Source organism: Ruditapes philippinarum, unplaced genomic scaffold (assembly GCF_026571515.1).
Source record: "Ruditapes philippinarum isolate M1 unplaced genomic scaffold, ASM2657151v2 ctg3897_1_1_1_1, whole genome shotgun sequence".
Lineage (NCBI taxonomy): Eukaryota > Metazoa > Mollusca > Bivalvia > Venerida > Veneridae > Ruditapes > Ruditapes philippinarum.
Genome location: NW_026854659.1, coordinates 15535 through 39512, shown reverse-complemented (window position 1 = coordinate 39512; position 23978 = coordinate 15535). Strand labels below are relative to the sequence as shown.

Here is a 23978-nt window from a genome sequence, read left to right as displayed (position 1 = left end):
CAGACATTACAATTTAGCCTACTAATGTGTGAAAACTGACATTTTTGATTAATTAAGACTTAATTCGAAAATTATAAAATAGAAGATATTGTTGGATAGACACCTATATAAGTAAGTATTTATTTTGTTAATAAGAACATGCTAAAAAATAAGTTGTAACAATTTAAAGTTTATTACCATGTTAACAATATAATCTGTCGGAATCATTTTTAAAAAAGTGAAGAAAAAAACACACACACACGCACGCACGCACGCTCGCACGCACGCACCACCACACACACACACATCCTAAAGAACGCCAAAATCGGCAAAATTGAATATGTTGCAGCTTCAGCTTTATTAAGCCTGTCCTTGGACGGTACTGAAAAGCGCAAATTACCGTCCATGCCCCATAACACCGGCTTTAGTAGAATTCAGGATATAAACGTGTCTAATGATTTTAATATTTGCCAATTGACGGACGGACGACCAGTTCCATTAAATTAAACTGATATCAGAGATCTCATTGGCCTTTCAAAATTAAGAAAAAGAATGTAAAGGATCTTTCTTAAACGTATACACGTCTAAATCACATTCCTAAATAATTTGAAGGAGTTTCGGAAGCAAAGCTTAGTTTCCTCCGACTTATCAATAGACAACAGTTCACATCGCTTTTAAAAATTTCAATAGTTCTTTAATAAACAATTTATTTAACATTAGAATTAACTGTTAGAAAATACATTATTCTAGACCAAGTATACAAGAGTGCGCATATCACAAAAATATACATAAAGTTCTTATTCAAAATATCTTAGTAAAGGAAGTGTATATCATTTTATTTTCTTTCTTCTAGAGTTCTGTATGGCTGACAATTTAAAGCAGGACGAACAACGTAACAACGAATAAAAATTGAAACAATGGAGATGCCATCATCGGTAAACTTGATTTCTGTTAAGTTTTGATTTTTAATAGTTTTTAGATTATATAGATTATCGTAGGATTACACACTTTGCTTTTGTAAATTATATTTTAAGATCTATATATATGATTTTCTTACAGTTATCGTATAGACTACACTGTAATAACTTTTTACTAAATACTTTGAGTAAAAGCATGTAAAAATTATAATAAAAAGAACTTCTGTTCGATTGTATACTTTGATATGATGTTGGTTTTATTTGATAAAGCAAATGGACTGAATCAAAGTCATTAAGCAGCCAAAGTCGCACAAATTTTCAAACAGAATATCGATTCTCATTTATTAAAACAATTTATTATAATTCACGTTGCAGAAGAAATATGATAAAACTAGAGGGCATGAGCACTACCTGAGGCATATATTGTTATTGGAACAAGCTTCGCCTATCGCATTGAAGGCCATTATAAACAGAGAAGTGACAAAATGTGGAAGAGATCTTTGTATTTTGTTGAATGAGAATAGTCATACAATTAAAACACAGTATGAAACAGAGTTTCTTCAATTATTTCAAGAAGATAATATAAATGACTACATTGATACGTGGGACACACTTCAATTATGTGCTGTGACATCAGTTTTATTCAAATCAGGTCTAACTGGTACAGAAGTTAAAGCTATTCAATGTATATATGATCAGAGAAAAGATATTGAAAAATACGTAGAATATGCCTCCCTTACATACAATACCTACAAGGAGAAACAAAAATTATTGCACGAACAATTACTCGAGTTGATAACGCTCATAGACGACCAAGCTAATCTTGATTGTAAACGTATGGTATTTTCATTTGAATCAAAATTAATGACGTTAAGCGAATCACAAATAGGCAAACTAACACGGACAAATGATATTAAAACTCATCTGAAAATTGCAATGGAAGTAAATGTCGTAACAGATAATGATATCACTAGCGAAGAAGACGATCAAAAGCTTCCGACCAATTGTAAGTATTGCTGTTACAGTATGACTTTAAATTGATCCATATGGTTATTTTGTATCCAAACACATCACTTTATCTGCATGTTGTCAATAAGTGTTTATATATTTACCAATTATCTATATTAATTTTATTCATCCAAAACTTATTCTTTTTATGATTAAAAATTTACTAAATTTAAGTCGACAGATTCATTTTCTACTGTCCCCCCTCCTCCATTCAAATTTAACAACAGTTTTTCATTAACAGCTCTTATAAATCATAGATTTCGGTTGTAAGCACACTAACGGTGACCGACATTCGGCATTTGTTTTAAACAAAACTACTACTTAAGCATTGACCTTATAGGTTATGGGGCATTAACCTTATACTGCCTACAGTGGTAAATACTTTGAAAACATTTAAGGTTTTTTTTGACGTCGCTGCTTAAAACGTTATGTTGTCAGTAGGCTTTCCGTTTGCTCTGTTATGCCTGTACTGGTTTCCCAGCAGTTTCCGGCCCAAGTCGCTCTCCTTAACAAATAATAAAATGTCTACGGACGAGTACAAATATTTTTCAGAACAAGTACCTGTCAAACCTTACCATGTTTTTAATGTTGCTCTTAAATCTTACTGTTTAATTGGATTAGAAATATTACACCTTTTCTCACTTTTATTCCAAATTTCCCAGCAGTTTTCCGGACCATTTTTTGTTTTGAATATGGTTCAGTACCAGTAAACAATGTTCATATGTTGTTTTATTTTTCCAAAAAATATTACTTCTCAACCATTTCCCTGTTGGCTGCAAATATGTGTTTAAAAGTTTTTTAGAAAAGGATCTTAGTGTTATTGTACATGGGCATTCAAACTAGAATTCCACTGGCGTTGCTTATTTTTAAAGTTACAAGTTCTCTTATGTAACTTTAAACCACAGGTAAAACTTAAAAACATGTCAATCGCTGTACTATTTTAACCGTTTTGTTGCATATAAAACACATGTCTCTCTGATCTGATCGATGAAGTAACAAAGATGCCTTACTTGGTAAAATAGACAGTACTGGGTGAAAATGATATAAGGCCGAAAAACTCCTAGGGGCCGGAAACTGCTTGGTAACCAGTAGTGGTCATAATATGTATAATTGTTATAATTACTTGTTTCAATGTTACGAGGATATAATACGCATTAATATAATGTTTGTTACATGAACTTTTGATAAATACTTTTGAGAATAAATGGCTTAATTTCGCGTATTTCTCGATCATATCTCGTACTTTTCGATATTCATGCCTAAAGTACAAGTGCAACACAAATTAATGTTTGCCTGTCCGAATAAGAACCATGCTTGGAAAGATATTTTAATGTAGAACATTTATGTAATGTTTACTTTCAGGTGAAATTGTCATATTCTTGTTTGTGCCTTGTTTTCATGATGTTGTCAGTTTTATTTTCATAACATTATCTTGTAAGACGCTGATAGGTTTACAATTTTGTATTATATGTAATGTATGTCATACGTTTTCAGATCGTTTTCAATTTGATAATAGCGCGATCAGTATTTAATAATTTTATATTTGTGAATTATAATCTAATAAACGAAATACAATATACTTCAGACCAAATGTTTACTGAAACACTTCGGAACAAAAGTGTCTACATCAATGATTCAGCTATTTTGACATGCAAACTCAACCTTCCAATAGATGAAAATGTTGAGTGGAGGAAGGATTACAAGCCGGTTGAAATTTCAAACAATCTTATGGTCATGAGCAAGAATGGCAATCATTGGTTAGCGATTTCCCGTGCATCATTGGAAGATACGGGTCAATATACGTGTGTATGTGGCCATATTTCAACATCAGCGGACCTTACTGTTATAGGTATGCTTTAATCGAATTATAACAACAATGCCTGTGCTCCTTTTCAATGCTTAGAAACAGATAACGAAATAACCATAGTTTACCATGGTACTATTCATAACTTCCAATCTATTACGCAAATCTGGTATAATATAAAACTATAATCAGAGCACGAAGATTTTAGATTACGCTGAAACTTAAGTTTGATTGTCTATCAACTTTATAATTTGTAATTAAACAGTAAATTTGATTAGAAATAATCAAAATGACAATAGATTAAGTGAAATGTAATTGTATGATAGCAACATGGGTAAATATTAGTAACAGTTTATTACATAACAAAATCATAGTTGCTACTTTGGTTACTAGGACTTGTGGAAAAACATATTTTTACATTCACGGAAAAGATCCTGCTTGTAAAATTTTGTTATAACAACATTATTTTGGTTTTCTTTTAGTACATCATTGCGAACGACAAAATCTTTGCTTCATACAATAAATAATTATAATGTAAGATCTATTTTCAAAAAAAATATGTGTGTTTATTTTTTGCATGCGTAATCGCAATATTAGTCTTAATATCGAATTACAAATTAAGTATGATTCGTTCATTTATCATTATCCCAATCTTTTGTAACAGATGAAGCATTAAGTGTGGTCGTTCATTTCCCAGTCAAGATTGAGGTTATTGAAAATGGGAACATTGATATAGAATGTAAGGTGAATCTGCTTGCGAGTAAACCTGTTTGGCGACACAAAGGGGAACTTCTTCGATCATCTGGTAGAAAGGTTATACAAGCAAAGGGTTGTACACACAGATTGATGATCACGAATTTAACATTAGAAGACGAGGGTGAATATACAGTTGACTTTGGGAATGTCTCATCTAAAACAACAGTTCAAATACAAGGTCAACATATATGAATGTTATCCGTTATTGTAATACTGACACTATTTATATAGTTGGTTTTAATCTCTATAAGGTCCTTTACATAAAAGTCGTTAATTTTATTAAATTTGTTTGGGTCAAAGCTGGAAAATATAAAAAGCTAACAATGCATTTGATTTCATACCTATTTGCAAGATACCAGAAAATCATTGGTGCAATTTTCTTAAATTTATTTTAGTTGAAACAGACCTTATTCACAGAAAACAGATAAAACAAGAATTGTACAGAAATTGGATGAGAGGAGCTCTAGCGTTAAAATATTTAAAAATAGGTTTAGAGGGTTTTTCGGACAAGGCTGTTCACAAACAACATAATGATCTAATGAAAAAACTTGGAAACTACTGCAACACTTGTACAGAGGAAAGTCTTCTCCCACATAAGCAAGATCAATGCCCACGACAAAGAAAACATCAATGTTTATGTACCAAAGGTCAGAAACAGAAATCAAGACAAATGTGCCCAAACGGGGGATTTTGTGGCAACGTTTATAATCAAATAGTTTATAAACATCGCTTTCAAGATCCATTATTCACAAATACAGATATCCAAAAATGGAGCAATGATGCGTGGAGTGTTGCTACATGCTTTGTTAATACTACTGGCTACAAAGGCAAACAATCAGCTAAAGATATCGACTGCTCCGGTTTACTTAGTATGTGTATAAACAACATTGATATAGAAATAATGCTTGGAGAAGTTATCATCGATGGGAAAATAGATGCGTTTGCAAAGGTACACATCTTCACCACAGTAATCACTTATTGTTGTATGTAATTTCAATTGAACGTTGTATACAATATATATATATATAAATATATACATGTATATATTTAGCATTTATTATGCAAGTTTAGAACAGTCTTTTCGAATTGGTTTTATAATTGATTAATTTATAAGTGAAGTTTTTTAGCAACAAATTAAAATGAGACTTTAGATACTGAAGTGTTACTTTTACAGGCAAGGGAAGCGAGGAATGATATTCTTCACAGTCCAAACTATGAACTATCTGAAAATGAACTAAACAAGTTTATCAGAATGTTCAAAGAAGTACTAGAAATCAAGGACAAACATGGTAATACACCTTTGAAAGGGGAGCCAGGCGTAGAAGGAGCATTACGTTTACTAGATATGGTAATAATCCTATTGGAATTATATAGTTTAACGTTTAAGGAAGTACTAGACACAGACAATTATTTGAATATTAAAAAGATTGCAACAATACAGGATAAAAAATGATCAACAAAGCGTATTACATGTAAATAGTTCGACAGTTTGTTGTACAACAAGATTGCATGTGTGAAAAATGCTATGTCACCGTATTAATATACCACTTGATAATAGTGCATGTATTTTTTCCTTTGCTTTCAAGTGGGGAGGATCCCTTACAATATGCCAAATGTGTTTTCAATTATTTTTGTATTGACATGAAAATTGTTCAAATGAGTTTACGGGCCGGAGTCCTATCATAATTTCTTTTACAGGTGCAACAAAATCAAATTGAGATGAACCTTGAACGTGACATGAGAGAATTGAGAGAGCATGGGATGTCTAGATTAGAAGAGAAATACAAGACAGCAGAAAAACAGGCAAGTTTTATATTTATAGCTAATGCATTTGAATTTTGTTATAACATGATTTTACGCATACAGCCTGTAAAGTAAAGGAATATTGATTTTTAAGTCTCATGAAATTTATAATTGTTTCAAAATGTCTTTGAAAAATACTGCGACTCTTAAGTTGCTACCCTATTTATTGTATACGTATCATTGCCGAGAAAATCATGTTAAAACTTGTGCATTTAACCTGTCATTTTTACATGTCTCTCTGTTAAAAATCATGCACGCTTGAATATAATGCCTCGTTTAGATTATTTGTAGCTTAAAGAAACACTGGTCTTCATGAGTATTGGGAAAGATACAATTTGTTAATGACATAAAAGTGTTCTGATTTAAATGTACTTTGTGGTCATTAACTGTTCTTATCTTCTGACTTCTATCTAAGGTAACCAAAGGAAGTTTTTAGACTAGGTGGTATCCGAACATTATCAGTGTTGCGTAAGTATAATAATGTATTTGGCCTAAGAGAATGAATATTTCCAAAATAAATATAATTACAATTTAGTTCTTTCTTCGTCGTGTTGATACACGATTAGTGCATGGTTCGAAAAATATATATAATGCAACATTTTAACCTTTTTTCTTCAGCGTGAACTGAAACTTCAACTTATAGAGCAACAAATAAAAGGTTTGTCCTTGACTATTAATTTGAACAAATAAGAGCTTATCCTTATGCAAAAAGTCTTCCAGGTCATTAGACCATGTTTCGAATCTAAAAGTACGTGCTTTCGAGAAACATGTGTAGTTTAAAAATCCTGTGTCTTTTGAAAAGAATGACAATTTTTCTTTTAAATTCAACGATTTCATAAATTGGTTCTTTTTAATGATAGAACGGTTGGATTCGACAAAACAGTAACATTATGCATAATTGACATAAGGTTTTAAACATATGTATAAATACCTACAAAGAGAAAGAATAATTAAAAAAAGAAGCTACAAAGAGAATCAGATTTTGAAATGAAAATGTTGTTTGAATAGACATTTATCAGGAAATAGGTGTTTGAGGATTTCACACTATAATAAATTTATATAAATGAGGTCATGCAAGAAATATTTTCTTTAAAAAACGTCTTTATTTCTATAAAAATAAACAATCAAAAGAACATCAGATTTCTAAAAAAAATAATATTGCTTGTAAAAGAATAATCAAGAAATAATTATCGTAATTTTAATTAATAGAAAACATTCCCGAGTTTGCAGACTTTGTCTTTTAAGTGGCTTGTAACTATAAACAGAAACAGTGTTGTTGTTCTTGTTTTAAAGTTAAAACACACAGGTGTTGGTCTGTTGAAATTATCTTGCAAAATATCTGGTCTAAAGATGTATTCTATCCATTTATATACACGCCGAATTAGTTAAAAATAGGATATGCATATACTCTGTTTAACATTATTGAATATTATTTACGTAAATGTCCATTATTGCTCGAGTTGTGTTTTTATTTACAGATAAAGAAAATGAGCTTCAGCTTATGCTAAATCTTAGATCTGCAGGAAAACAAAATAACCTTAAAGGTACTTAATGAAAAATAAATACTCAAAAACCTTTGACTTTACCGCTCTTATTTGGTAAGAATTAAAGATTTGTTAACAGTGAAAAGAAGACAAAACGAAAACAGATTAAGAACATAAGGTTATTTGATATATTCCTTTCTAAAACGAGTTAAACTAGCTATATTTGAAATATATCAAAATTCATAGTCAAAGAACCATTTCCTTGTTGTTCTTGCATAAAAACTGCGCACGTAGGGGTATATTAACGAAGACGGAAACATGCTTTTACAGATACAATTACGCAAGCATGCACTTTTTTAATATGCATGACTCAGGGCGCCATGTATAACGGTTATAAACGGCAAGTCATGACGACACCTGTGTTACAGTTATATGGAAAAAATAACGAAACGCAAATGTAACTTATTGAAGAATAGCGATACTACAGAATGTGTGCCTGCATTATATCTGCATATTTTGATCCATGTTAAAGCGTGCATTAATTCTTTATTATGTTTTTTTTCAGAGCACATCTTGCTTGATCTACAGATAAATGTTATTGCTAAAAATGGTGAAAAAAGTGCTGAAGGGAATCAACGAGTTTATGAAGTAATGAGAGACTATATTAAAGATAACGATGATATGACTGGTTCGTCTTTTGTTGAAAGATCAACTGATACACCAGTCTATCACCTCGTAGATTTCATCAAGGCCATAAAGAAATGCAGTATCGTTGATATTTCTCCCACTGACCAATCGTCAACAGACATACACATCAACTGCCCCAGTTCGAACGTCATGGAAGATTTTCTCAAGTCTATCATCAGTAACGAATTTCAACAAGAACTGTTTAATCTTAGACTCATTTTAGCATATTGAAATAATTTAAATTTATTTGGTAAGTAAGACGAATGAAATATATTTTAGTCATCACCTTTGTAAAATATTCGAGTGTTGGCAGAATAATAAGTCTTTTCGTTATAGCGATTGGCTGATGTATCATTTGGTCTACACTGAAATACAGTGGGCGACTAAATAGTTTCTTTTGGTTTTGACCCCAGTTGTTGCTTTGACGTTTGTAACATCCGAGGTTAGCCAAAATTATCCCTTTCTGTTTCCGGAGTTATATGACCTAAACTGTGTTGACCAGTACGCCGTAAAACCAAACAAACAAACAAAGCTAACAAAATATTTTATATCGGCAAATTCCAGCATTGCTAATAGTTCTTTGTATTTATTTAACAGTTAACTTTTAATTAGAATAATACCTTAATTCCTGAAAAAGTGCAAGGTATTTATTAAAGGGATTACCCGCTGGTTTGTCTTTTGTTTTGTGATATTCTGACATGCTTATTCTTTACAATTTACCAAAATTTTTATTTTAAGCTTGTAATTGCTGTTTTCACATTTTTATACATGTTTTTTTCTTGAAACTGATCGTATTCATTTTATTTTGTAAACATGCAAACTATTATTGCATGATTATTATTATTAAAATTTATTATCTTATCAGTAATCAAAATTAGCTCTTTAAAATCATGCGATGCACCTATGATTCAAACATCATATCAACAGCCTTCTGTGTAATTTAGTTACTAAGACATTGTTTTTTGTGTTTGCGCTGTAATTGCATGGCCCTTCATTTATAGGGCAGATAGTTTGTACAACCAGTAACAACCATTTTCTGAACATGAGGAATTTTTGCACTTCGATTTTGAATAACATATTTCTTAGAGGTTAATATTTAGTTCCCCTGCTCGCCGTTGTGCAATAATGGCCTGACGATGTTCATCATGACACGACGACCGCAGAACCTCGGTGTCCAATATAATGTTTTTAAAACCTACGGAATACCGTTGATGTCATCGTGGTCAGCAGATTTAATGTACTGTACGTCATTCGAAAAAAATGAAGACCGGCTAAACGTATTGCACTATCGTATTATCGCCATCACATTATCGCATTGTCGCATTATCGGACCGTCGTCATTGCATTATCGCACCGTCGTATAACCACGTAGACCTTACGTAGACCTTTTCCATAAATACCTACATTTCAAAATCGCCGCTTATCTTGGTTGTCGCAATTTCTAAGAAACGTACAGGTTGTCAATTTATACAAATATGTCTGTCATTCAGTTAACAAACTAGAAATTGATAGAAGGAAGGGGTGCAGACCTTTTGCACATATGCTTATAAATACACACGAAACTTACAGAATTATAGGTACAAACAATGTGTTCATACATTTGGTTATGATAGCGGCTGGTTTCTTTTTATACACCAGTTTTTGGCAAATTCAACACATATTTCTGAGCGCTTTAAAAATGATTCAATACCAGAAATTAATCGAAATTAGGTGTGGAACTAGTTTTCCCCAAATACAAGTGCATACGATTATAAATGAAATTGATATTGTATAAACGTACAGTCAGTTTTATACGTACAATATAAATTGATAGAATATGTATGCATAAAGTTTAACCCAGAAATACTCACATTTTCCATCTTCGTGGGACAGAATTGCAATAACCGTTGTCTGTCTGTCAAACGTGTATATGTACTTTTTATGTCTGTTAATCTCGGGTACATGTATAACAATGTACATTCAAAAAGGGCTTATACTCTTAATGTTTAATAAACTTGGTTATGGAAGCATTCTTAATGTGGAACAGATTGCCCTGATTCTTTCCAGTAATGACGGATACATAATAATTATGAATCGATTTACGCTCGATCTAACGGAGTAATACTTACCAAAGGCAGTCGGTGCATGGCTTGGATAGTACACATGTACATTAACACGCCCACTTATTTTTGTACCCCGGAAGGGAGGCAAGCTATAATCGCACCGTCCGTCTGTTCGTCCGTATGGCCGTATGTGCGTCCTCACTTCATTCGTGTCCGGACTGTATCTTTGGCAAATGAGTTGCGCCCAAGAACCACGTCCCTGCCTCAAAGGTCAAGGTCACACTATCATTTTGAAGTTTCACATTATCGCAATAAGAATTAATAGGTACACACAATCGTGTCCGGGCTGTAAATTTGTCATGCATGGAAGGATTTTAAAATAACTTGGCGTAAATGACTACAACATCAAGACAATGTGTTGCGTCTAATACTCACGTCCCTTCCTTAAAGGTCAATGTCGCACTACCATTTTAAATTTCACTTTATCACAATTAGAGTTTATAAGTACACACATTCGTGTCCGGGCTGTAACTTGATCATGCATACAAATCCTGACCCGGATATTCACGCTGTTACCGAGCTTCGCTCAATTTCGACTGTGCGAACGGGGTACGCATCAGGTAGGCTTTTATCCGGGTCAGGATTTGTATACATGTAATGTGGGAAAATTTAAAAAGTTAACTGCATAACTACTGCCTACCTACAGACGTCTTGGATTAAATTCGGACCGGTGAGCGATAGTATTATAGCTGCCTTTTCTGTTTCAACTGTTTGCAAGCATGCACTGACATTAGTTTTTTTATTAAGAAAAAGATCGATTAATGTTCAAAATCGTATTCTTACCGCTCGGTCAAGCGATGTCCGACCTAGACAAATATTGCATTTTCGCTTTTAAATTCCATATTTTGTCGTACTTACTCGTCTAATATTGTACATTTTTCGAAAGATAAATTATTTTTGCGTAGATTACACTTTATTTGGTGAAAATTGGTTGGTTTACAATTAACACAGATCTCGGAGGTAAAATAAAGCCTGGTGGTAGTTCCGCTGGCGAACCTTTCTACATTTATTATATTTATAAAATATTATGGATGAAATTTTAAAAACAACTTTCCTTTGTTGTTTTATTGAAAACAAGATATTTTAAAAACATTTTAAGTGAAAAATATTGTATTAGTGAAAACAAAATATTTATAAAAATAAGTGGGCGTGGTCATGTACATGTATATTATCCAAGCCACGCACCGACTGCCTATGGTAAGTATTACTCCGTTAGATCGAGCGTAAATCAGTTATTGCATAGTTATTGTCTTTGTTTAAATCTTAACGTACACGCCCTTTAAATACATATTGTATTAATAGTTATTGTTCATAAGTAATTTAATTTAAAAATAACCTGTTGTTTGTTGGAATGTAAGTAACGACTTCATTTAACGAGGCTTACACATTAGGTTTCCCGATCTTCCCAGTGGGTCACAGCTGAATTACATAATTACAATGAAAAAAAAACAGTTTTAATATAGACCATTTATTTTTTATGCTTTTCAGTGGATTACTTATTTATCCGTGAAAATTATATTTGATAATTTCACAGTGAAAATTATCAAAATATAATTTCACACTTTTCAATGACGAAACTACTTTTTAAAGATTTTCTCCATGTGGTACCTCAATTTTATTTTTGCTGACAATTCTGACAATGTCAGGATGTTTAAAGAAAAGCAAAGCTGAAATTGATAATTAACTTAAATGTCAAAAGTAATAAAAAGAAGAAAACTTACTTCTATTCATTCAAATTCCAATCACCAAATTTCGTCTCTAAATTTTTTGTTTCATTTTACAGTCTGAAAAGTACATTTCTTCCACATGCAAAACTGCTCTTGATGACATTTGGGCATATTTATGTATCCTACGAGCAATAACTGCCGTATGCTTTATGAAAACTTGAAGAGCAATGACAGCCATCCCCGTAGAATAAGTAAACAACCCAGCGTTCCTGATCCAGCCTTTGAAGTTTTCCATTTTCCTTGCTGCTTTTTGAATGATTTCACATCTGTCAACACTTATTTTTTGTCTGTTACAATCCTCAAATAAGTTTTCTTTCTTTTAAAAAGGTGTATGACTAACAAATCCAAATGATATCCCTCTGAATCAAACACAATTATTTTCCTCCCGTGAAATACACAACTTTAAAAAATGGCTGCCGCTTACATTTAACAAAGCCAGGTCTAATATAAATTCGCAGTAAGTAACGGAAATATGGATGGATGGTTGGACTTTTTCTCCTACAACAATTGTTTGTTTTTATCATTAAAACAAGCGATCATTCATATTTTTTTAATAAAATGAATAATATCACAGTCATTTAACGTTGATTGTCGAACTAATTTTTCAGCTCAAGAATTCTTGTATTTAATGAGAAATTCCGACTAACTGGGGCTCTCAATGGGGAAAACAGATTTTAATGTTGACGTTAATATTATTAAAATTTCGTTTTAACTTGTTTTTAAGCATAAAATAAAAAGAAAATTTGTGTGTTTGTTGTGTAAGATGTAATTTTATTTCATCTCGTGAACTTTAAAAACAGTATTCTCACTCGTGGCTACACCACTGGTGAGAATACTGTTTTTAAAGCCCACTCGATGAAATAAAATTTCATCTTACACACAAACAAACAAAATATCCTCTATATATAAACAATGTATGAATGGTTATCCAAAAATTCTTGGACTTTTTAAATATCTCTTGAACGTCAGCGTGTACTGTAATGAAACTTTATCAGCATACCTTGTAGAATATTATCAATATATTTTGAAAGGAAAAATTAAATGCGACATTAATAATGGTTTTATATTGCTTTTGAATAAGCACATACACTGTACCCGGCGCATTGTAGAAAAGTGCAGTTAGTCATCGTATAATTTTTGCTAAAAACTAATAATTTACGTAGAAACACGCTGAACATCGAATGTTTCTTGTAGGACGACAAATTTGATATCAGGAATTATTGGTTATTGCTACACAGTCTCTTTGTAAATATTAAACAAACATGTTTTGACTTCAAACAAAGTAGATATTTTATGTTTAAAACGCTAAACACTATAGGTGGTCACAGTATGAATATGAGTATAGTTGCGTTAAAAAGACTGGCAGCTTTTTTAAGAAAATACCAACATTTTTGTCCTGTAAAAATGAGCGCGACTTCCAATAAATAGTTAACTCGTTTTATAATTCAAATTAGACATATTCAGTAAGGATTCCATAGGTTTTAACAAATTTCTTTAATTAAAATATTTTAGTATATCTTTAAGTAAAATTCTTTAAAATTATAGACCTCATTTCCATTAATGTTTATTTGTTTGGGTCGTCAGACCAAAATTTCAGGCCCTAATGTGCTTTTTTGCAAAAACCGAAAGTAGTCAAAACTCCTCGAAGAGGTTACTTCCCTTTAAATGTACACTAACGCCGAAGAATTAAGGGGAGATCACTGCGTATAGTCAAATGACAGGCACATTTATTTTTGTAAAGAAAAAAATAGTTCCCGATTGGTCGAAGATGTCTAATATTGTGTTATTCTAATAGATATACATTCTTATATTAAGCTCTATGATTATTAACATCAGTGTTAAACAACAGGTTTACCGTGAACAAAATATATCGAAATTAATAAGGGTAACAAACCCTAATTTAGAATGACATGGTTTTCTTCAGTCTGTTGTGTTTTTAACTTCACCGTGGTCGAGGGGTTTCCACGCTCGCATTGGACGCGACAGGTCTGGAGTTCCAACCCAATTAAGGCAATTTGTGTCGTGTTTGTTTTTTGTTGTTTTTTATTTTAAGCCAAATAAACATTGAATTGAATATCGGTGTTGCAATTAGTCTTATAGTCATTTTACTATAGTTATAACACTGGAAACAGCATTGGTGACACTATACAAACAAATTGTTTTATAATCTCACAACCTTTACCTATCTGGCATTCTGAGACCCAAACAAACTCAGCGCCTTCTTTGCTTTGATTGTTGATATATTGCTAGAAACGCCAGACGCCGATAGTGTTTACAACTGGAAAACAACGGACACGCAGAAATTAGAAAATCGCGCAATCATAAAATTTTGTTGTAATTTGGGAATGATACCTACAAAAAGATTACAATCAGCAGGCGAGCAGATAAAATAAAATTTCACGATCATTAGTGTTGTAAGTGACATAAGAAATTTATGTATGGACATAACTTTGAGAAGCAGTAACAGTCATTGACTGCGTAACGTTGAAGCACAATTTGTATGTTTTATGACGTTAACGTCAAAATTATTTTGGAGTGCACCGCTGTCGCTGACATGTGTTTATGATAAATTAAATATTCTTGTTATATATGAAGCTACTTACATGATTTTTTTCTTTGTTAGTTTGTTATTTATTCTTCTAAGCATTGTAATAATTTCAAATGAATATCTCAAATATATTTTAAGCAACAAAGAAAGTCCACGAATTTTTGGATAACCCCTCGTATATACACAGACGTCATATTACATGTTAGCCATGTGTTTTAAAGTCATGTCATTAAAACTACTACTAGTAAAAATATCCATAGAACTTTCACCACTATGCTAGACAATGATATAGCTAGTGTTTGTCGATATTTTTGTTTGTGAAATATTTTTGTATTCATAATCATAAATGGACATTGTATCAAAAAATAATTGTATTTCTATTTATACAGCAAATGTCTTGGAATAAAACAAGTTATATCTGAAAGGTCATATGTTGAACAGAAACGTCGTCTCAACATCAAAAGTATAACAGGAACTTATAACGTTAGGATAGATAATACTTTATTTAATACAGACAACAATGATAGACATAGGTGTCTTATCACCAGTATGTGCATGCTTCCTAATAGTGAAGTCCTTCTTGCTGATGAATGGAATGAAAGACTGAAGAAATTGAATAGTTTGTATAAGGTAATCAGTCACTGTTATTTAACTGCTAATCCCTATTCTGTATGTTATATAGGCAATGATACAGCTGTTGCTAGTTTAAAAGGCAATACCATACAGTACGTGAATGTGTCAGGTAATATAAAGCTAAGACAATTAATGCAACTTGATCATAAATGTTACGATCTAGCTTGTCACGGTGACACGCTTTATGTTAGCAGTGGAAACACAATTTACAAATATAACAAAGAATGTACACAACAGCAAGTGCTCTATCATTATCCGGACATGATCTACAATCCCTTAATTGCTATAAGTGACAATAGGGAACGACTCTACTTCAAGGCAAATACCGGTCTTACTATAATAGATGTCAAGGGAAATCATTTGTTCAGTTTACAAATTGGCGATTATTACATACGTGATATATGTATTGCTGGTGAAGGTATTGTTCTTGTATTAGATGCAAAAGACATTCTTCATCAGCTGGATTATAATGGTAAAGAGACTGTAGATAGCATGCCATTAAATATTTTAGTTCCGCGTTCAATGTGTTTCGACAGAGAAAGATGTAGACTTATTGTTGGTGGAGTTGGAGACAAGATACATGCTTACAAATGCGAGTTTTTGTCAAGTTAGTTAATAAAATTGTTTTGGTGAACCAAGAACCAAATGAAAAATGCATTGCTACACTACTTTTGTTTATCAAATTAATAAGTTTGTAAGTTGGCTTATTTCTTCCTCGAGTCATTGCTTAATATAATGACGTCGCACTTATTTATCTTGAATGTATTTGTAATTACATTTATATATAACAAAACTTTTTCATAATAAGGGTTGAATAGGTACAAGTTTGAAAGTTCTTAAAATCCTAATCGAGATAATAAACAACATGTCAATCTTGTTAAAGGACTAACGAATGAATTGATATTGACATTGATTTGTATACCATTTAAATTATCAAAATGTTAATACCGTCATTAAAATTGCCTTTTAAAACATAAAACATCAACTACGCCGACTACAGTCGGCCATGACGTTTAGAAGCTACGCGAGACCTCGTATGCCGTCATTCGCGGAAACCGATTAGAGTAGAGCCGTGTACTTTCAATATTTATAATATAAGATAATGTTTTTATTTATTTCCTTTATATTTTTTTTTAACTTAATATATTCATATTGAATACAGAAGTCAGTAAATCACCCTTTTTAAGATCTTTAAAAAATGTTATTTATAAAAAAGTTGGAAGCTCATGGGTTCGTAACGGTCGTAATCACGTGGTCAAACATTTTGGCAATATGGCGGCAAAGTGCTTAATGGTTTACCTGTCGGAAACCTTATAGTTTAAGTTCGTAATAAGATTTTTATTTGTCCATCCTTGGTTTATCAACAGATTATATATAGTTTTTTCAAGGTACGCTTCACTTTACTTCATGGCATGTTCGATGAATGAATACGAGCATGTCAGATTCCGGGCACGATTATTGGTGGACTTTCCCTACGGGTCTGTCTTCAGCGTTCACGTAATATCATACTATATAAACGGGTACGCTGAAGACTTTAAGCTACCATTGTGTATGCTTCTTTGAGACTAAGTCATACATGCACTAAAATGACGTCATAGGGAAATGTTAGCTCTGCTTGATTTTCTTGATTTTCTTTGGGGTATTTCGGCGGGAAGTGTATGAATCATTTTTTTTGTACTTAATTATAAATAGGCGCAACATCTACTTCTCACTCCTAATTATTGTTTTTTTAATATTGTAATAATCACCTATGGATAAAGTACGCATTAATTTCATTTTTATTCATTGATATGTTGATTTATTTATTAACTGTTTGTGGTGTCGGTACTGTTTGAACCCCTTATGGGTCCCCTTTTATTATTGTTTGCATTGTTGACAAACACTGTTGTAAATGTTTAAATCGCGTGTATAAAAGGCGCTGTATTACTGTTTGAAGTCACTCCGCAGCTTGAAAAACTTAAAGCATTACATTTCTTCTTTTAACGCTGATCTAATTCCGGAATACGTATTTTAACTTAACGGTTTTAATAAATTTATATTTACATTGAATTTTTTGATTAATTCTAAGTAAGATAATCTTTTAAAAATACTTTAAACAGATGGTTGTTTTACTTCGGAACTTACGCAAGTTTCAGAAGCAAACGCTCCGAATTTATTAAATAAATTGTTTGTAGAAACGTTGATGATTTACTTTGGTTAATATAATAACTTAGATTGCTTTTAAAATATTTTACAAGGATCTAAATTCTCCTTTAAACATTGCTTAGCCACCGACACCTCATATTTGTTCCGCATTTCTTATGATGAATACTTATAATCTTACACAAGAAGAGAATGTTGATAAGAATGCTTGTTTTATTATAACAACATTTATATGCTGATTAATAAATGTGCAAAATTGAATACCTGGAATAAAATTCGTTAAACTGTCATTCTTAGTTTATTATAAATCAGATTTTAGTTCTTTTGAATATCGTATAACTCCCTTATAATTATTAGCCCACTTGTCGTTGCTATTTGTCAAACTATATAAACTTTACTTTTCGCCGCATGTTCAGGTGAAAGCAGAAATCCCTGAAGATTAAGCCTGATTTCCCGTGTCCGAGAAGGCCAGCACGTACCAATATGTTTCCAACCTTAATTTTCGGAAGGCAATGGTAACATCAATGGCAACAGCAACGACTGACTACATGACTGTAGCAATAGCTCTTTTTCTCCGAAAACGTCGAACTAAAAATACGAAATATGTTTTCCATTTCATTAAAAAATATTCTTACGTACTACAATGTCTTTGAATTATGCTTTATGAAGTTTAAAAATCATATCTCAGCAACCGTAGACACTCAACCATTTCTTTATTCTGCCCTACTTTTGCACATTCCATACCTGATTTCTGTCTAATGTTAGCTCAGGAGGGAAATCATTTCAGGACCAAGAACACAGTTAACAAAGTTGTGTAACTTGATCAACTTTAAAAGATCATGACCTTCTGTTCATGTCAAGGTTGTTTATTATTAGTTAAAGTCACAACGACACCTTATATGTCAGTTGGGGATTTCACAGCTATACTGGTGGAGAAAGACCACATTCGTGTCACAGGCACGAGTATCGGGCCTAGAAAGAAACAGTATGACTAGATTGATGAAAAAACCTGTGTTCACCTTCAATGTGTCAAAAGCTTTAAAAAAGATATAATTGTGAAACATGAGCCCTTTAAATAATACTTGAAGTTAAGAGTTTCATTTTAAGATGAACTCAGGTTTCTTTCACTAATCTGGTCATACCTTTTCTTCCTAGGTCCGATACTCATACCTGTGAATTCAAACCTTGAAACTGTTCAGTGTTATCTTTGTGCAAATGGCATATATGTGACCGAGATAATCATTAGCAATTGTGTATTGTTTCTTTCCAAGTTCAAGGGGGATAGTTATCCTTCTTGAACCTGAAAACAATCTGAACTTTGCAGTTTCTGCTCGAAACATGACGAAATTCAACTTGACCTGCGTATTCCTATGACACATCCCTATATTGAATTCTAGGTGTAACTGTTGAGGTGATAACGAATGGAAACTGATTTTTTTTCAAAGTTAAAGAAGCATAAAATTATCGAACTATAAGCAAATTCGAACTTGACATGCGTAATCCTTTGTCGTATCCATATGTCAAATTTGAGTTAAATGTGTACAACTGGGATATAATGAACGGAAACTGAAAATTTCTTATTATTTTCAAAATTCAAGAGGGATAACTTGGTAAAAAATTCGTCGAATCATGACCAAATTCGAATTTGACTTGCTTATTAATATGAAATATCAATATCTAAAATTTGGATTGAAAGTGAACAACTATTGCGTAGATTAATGGAAAATTAAATTTTTCTTATTTGCTCCAATTTAATGCATCATAATGGGGCAACAGATCATTCAACATTGACCAAATATGAACTTGACCTTGGCATTCCTTAGACGTAATCATATGTTAAATTTAAGTTGAATGTGTATAACTGTTGGGGGGATAATGAACGGAAACTGAAATTTTCTTCAAGGCGCATGGCTTTGTCAAAAATCATCGAACCATGACCAAGTTAGAACTAGACCAGCATTTTCCTATGATATATCCGAATGTCAAATTTGACTTGGATGTGTGCAAGTGTTGCCAAAATAATAAATTGACAAAACGATGATGACGACATTATAGAACAGGGTAAAGTTACAGTATATGCCCCAACCCATAAAATTGAATTGTCCTTTTTATATCCATTACCAATGAAATGCGCATAAAACATTGAATCGCATATATTGTCTTAGATTTAATCTACAGAGGTCTTTCTATCTTATGACACATATGACAGCAAAAAGAAATATTGCTAATATCTCTGTGAATTTTACATTGTTCCCGTTGGTATACATGTATATATTTAAAATTGATGCGTCTATTATAATTGTGCACAGTATTTGAATAACAAGGGCAACATTGTCGCAAAATACGCCCATTAAAGCTTTTGATGGACATGTGGGCAATAAGCTCTGAGTGTCATCTTGACCTAATGAACTGGATAACATTTTATACATTTAATTTTGGTAAACATTTCTATAAAGAATCATAAAATTTCTTCCATGCATGTGCTTTAGACAAAATCAAGATATTTCATCATCTTTAGTGACCTTGATCTTGCCTAAAATACAAGTGCCGCCATGACGATAGTCATTAGAATGACCATTTGTGTTACAATCCCCAATAAATAATGACTCAATAGTTCCTATGAACATCTTCGTTTTTTAATTTCAACTTTGACAGCTTTGACCTTGACCTTAGCTGCTGAGACCTGAATTCTGCGCCTTACACTCTACAAATGGTGAACATTTGTACCAAGTTAATTTGAAATCCCGCTATGCAATAAGAAATTAGGCTGCGGACAGGTCTTATTCAATGACCTCTTTATGTGACCTTGACCTTTGACCTATATCCCTGGTTCATGAGCACGTCATAGCTTCTTATAGAAATGAGCATTTATATGATGTTTCATTACAATCACTTCAAACGTGAAGAAGATATGCTCTGGACAAAATCTAGATATTTCATTATCTTCAGTGACCTTGACCTTGCAAATATTGATCTAACTTACAAGTGTCACATATGTTGTCATGATAAGAACCATTTGTGTTATAATCCCTCAATAAATGATGAAAAGATGGTCCCTATACACTTTGTTCATATTTCTGTTTGATGTTTGACCCATATATTTGATCTTGATCTTAGCAGCTGGGACCTGAATTTTTCGTGCAACACTCCATTGCACAATGATGAACATTTGTGCGAAGTAATATTGAAATCCCTCTATGCATGTAGCAGTTTTGCTCTGAACAAGCATTTTTTAAAGACCTCTATTTGTGACATTGACCTTTGACCTAGAGACCTTATTCATGCTCGCGACAGAGCTTTTCATAGTGGTGAACATTTCTATGAAGTGTCATCAAAATCCCTCTATGCATGAAGGTGATGGATGTGCTCAGGACGAAAAGTGGACACCTCCCACCGCCAGGGGCGTTCCTTTAATATGACCCTTTTTCAAACGTGTTTATGTAAATTCTAGACAAATAAAGCAAAAGCTAATTTAAAGCAAAAACCTATTAATTTGAAATTGATGGTCAAGGTTATAAATGAGTGATGGTCAACTCCAGTCTTGTCCAAATGACTGGAGTAGACAGAGTAATTTCTGAAGACCAAACACCTGTGTGACTAGGCATAAGGTTCGAAATATGGAAATTTTTGACTTATTACTTTCTAAAATAAAAACATTAAACATCAATTGTTATATTGTAAAACATGATAAAAATATATGAAGCTGATTAAATTCATAAAATAGCAACATTACGGGAATTTTACTATAAGTTTCAATTTCATTCTCACCTATAACTGAATTTGCTGATACAATATCATAATATTTGTTATCAGTATATTTCATATATTGTAGTTCCTGCTATTAAACCTGTTGTTTTTTTTTTTCATTTCATCACATTATATTTATTCAATTTCTTAATTTAACAAGTGTTTGATATGCCTAACAGGTTGTAATTCTAATAGGTGTTAAGATAGACTGTAAATGGTTACTGTTAATTGAAAGTTATTGATATTTTGAAGGTTTTTAAATCACGTTTTTTTTTTTTTTTTGGAAGATATAACCCAAATTTTACAAGAAAATTATTCGGAATTCAGAATTTAGAAGTTCCGTAATCCAGAAGTTATAATTACAAAGAAAACTGAAGGAAAAATTTTCATACGATGAAAATGTTCTAATTTAAGAAGTTTCCGTATTTTTAGAAGTTCCGGAAGTCAGAAGTTTGAAGACAATCCATTTAGAAATAAAAATATAATGGCCAATGTTTTTGTACGGAAACAGGAACGGACCACATGACTATTGCAATACCTAAAGTTTTCTTTAAAATAGTCAAATTAAAAGCCTTAAACCTACTATTCCTCACAAAACAGGTCCAAAGTTATTAAATATGCATAGCAGTCATATTTGCAGTTTCTGAGAGATAACTGTGACATTTTCCACAATTATAAACATCCCTATTATCACAACAGTTAACATGTAGCTTACAGGACAGCTTGATGCAGAACTTACTACAAAAAATGTAATTTTTAAACCTTATTACTGAGATTTGTTCTTTTCTTTTGTCTCTTTCAATAATCATAATATTTCTATGATATATTGAACAGCAATCGACTACAGGATATAAAAATTACCAACAGCGACTCTGCCCGTAACAATAGGATCTACTTGCAACCAGTTTACACGTCTATTCATAATCTAAGTCAATATTTACAAAATAAAACGTTGCAACGGTTAAGAATTATAGCATGGTAAACATCGTAGACAAGACATGTATAAATCACCTAGTTCCATATAAATTTACAGGCCTGCGGTGAAATTTTATTTTTTTATGACATTTTATTTCAAGAAGGCAATCAGTAAAACCTACGAGGGCTGTTCGAAAAGTAATAGGACTAAGAGTCTTGCATCTTCATATTTCAATCAATTTAGAATATTTTATATGAACAGCGATCGTAAAATGTTTGTTTTTATATTATTAAAGCATAAGTTAATCAATGTTTTGTACTTAACGCACTAAATATCTAACACTTTGGGTTTTTTTAAAGACAATTTTTAACGTTTATTCCTCTTGGTTGCCATGGCAAAGAGAGTTCTGCATGAAATTAAATTCTTTGAACAATTTTTAAAGGTGACCACCAAAGAAAATTTCGGAACTCGTCCTCTAATTGATTACATGCTACATAGACTCTATCAATTAAAGGTACAGTATGGGATTTTCTGCATCTACCCAACTTTTTTTTCTAGCCGATGAGAGAACATTCTTAAACGTAACATAGCTATTCTAAACTTATTAATATCAACAATATCTAAATATCTACTAAAACTAAAGTTCACTGTATACAAATCATTTGCGTAGGTATCTTTACACCCATTAATTTAAAAGTTTTACAAAAATGCAAAAATGTTCGTTCTACCTGTTTATCTTTGTAAAAGTCCGCGACTTCTGAGGAATAACACAAACTTGATAAAATCAACTGATCAAAAAGATTTAAATGGTGTTTTATAGAAAGATCTGTAAATTTATACACATATATATTCATTTTTTATGTTCCTTTTAAGGCTTGTTCTGATAACATTATATCTTGTTCTCTAAATGGACCACCTGTGATAAACAAAGTTACTTAGTATTGAAATATTGAAATAGTGATACTATATCGATGAGACTGTCTTTGTACATAAATTCTAAATTTCGAAGCAACAATCCAATTTTTCAAAATATCATTACTTTTGTCATATCAACATTTACTGTAAGCTTCCATCTATCACAATATTGAGATAAGATTTCCAAGGCATCTTGTTTTACCTTCAGCCGTTTTAGAGTAAATAGTCCGCATACAGTAATAAACATATTTTAAAAATACCAGTATCTATGCCCTCGACTCCTTTAGCTAAAAACACATCTTCAAGATCATTCAGAAACATGCTAAACAAAAAACGGGAACAAGCTCTCACCCTTTCTTACTCCTGAATTACATGTAAAAGCTTCACTAATATTATCAAAATGTTTAGCTCTGTATAACTTTGAGAATATTACCAGTCACTCCATATTTAATTAACTTGTACCTCAGTACAAACCAATAGTTTTTTTTTTAAATCAACAAAGGCTACATTAATTTGCTTTTCATTTTTGTTCAAACAATGTGAAATAAGAGCATTTAAAATAAAAACATTATCAACGGTACACATATTGTTTCCAAAACCGGCCTGGGCCTCTACATAAACACCATAAGATTCAGACCAGTTATTCAATATTCTCGTAAATAATTTTTCCAAGAGAACTTAACAATGCAAGACCTCTATAGTTTGATCGCTGATCAACTTCAGCACCTTTATGTATTGGTATTATATAACATTCACTTCATACATTCGGAAAATGTCCTTATTTCAAACAAGCATCGAACAAATAATGCA

At 32.0% G+C, this 23978-nt stretch overlaps 1 protein-coding gene across 1 annotated transcript; it reads left to right on the top strand.

Moving 5' to 3' along the window:
- Positions 1-896: 896 nt before the first annotated feature.
- LOC132740700 (uncharacterized) lies at positions 897-8669 on the top strand. Its single transcript, XM_060728666.1, has 10 exons — positions 897-914; positions 1272-1902; positions 3490-3753; positions 4373-4642; positions 4860-5413; positions 5639-5812; positions 6163-6267; positions 6886-6925; positions 7746-7811; positions 8317-8669. Exons 1-10 carry the CDS (start codon positions 897-899, stop codon positions 8667-8669), a joined length of 2475 nt encoding a protein of 824 aa, XP_060584649.1.
- The last annotated feature ends 15309 nt before the right edge of the window (positions 8670-23978 follow it).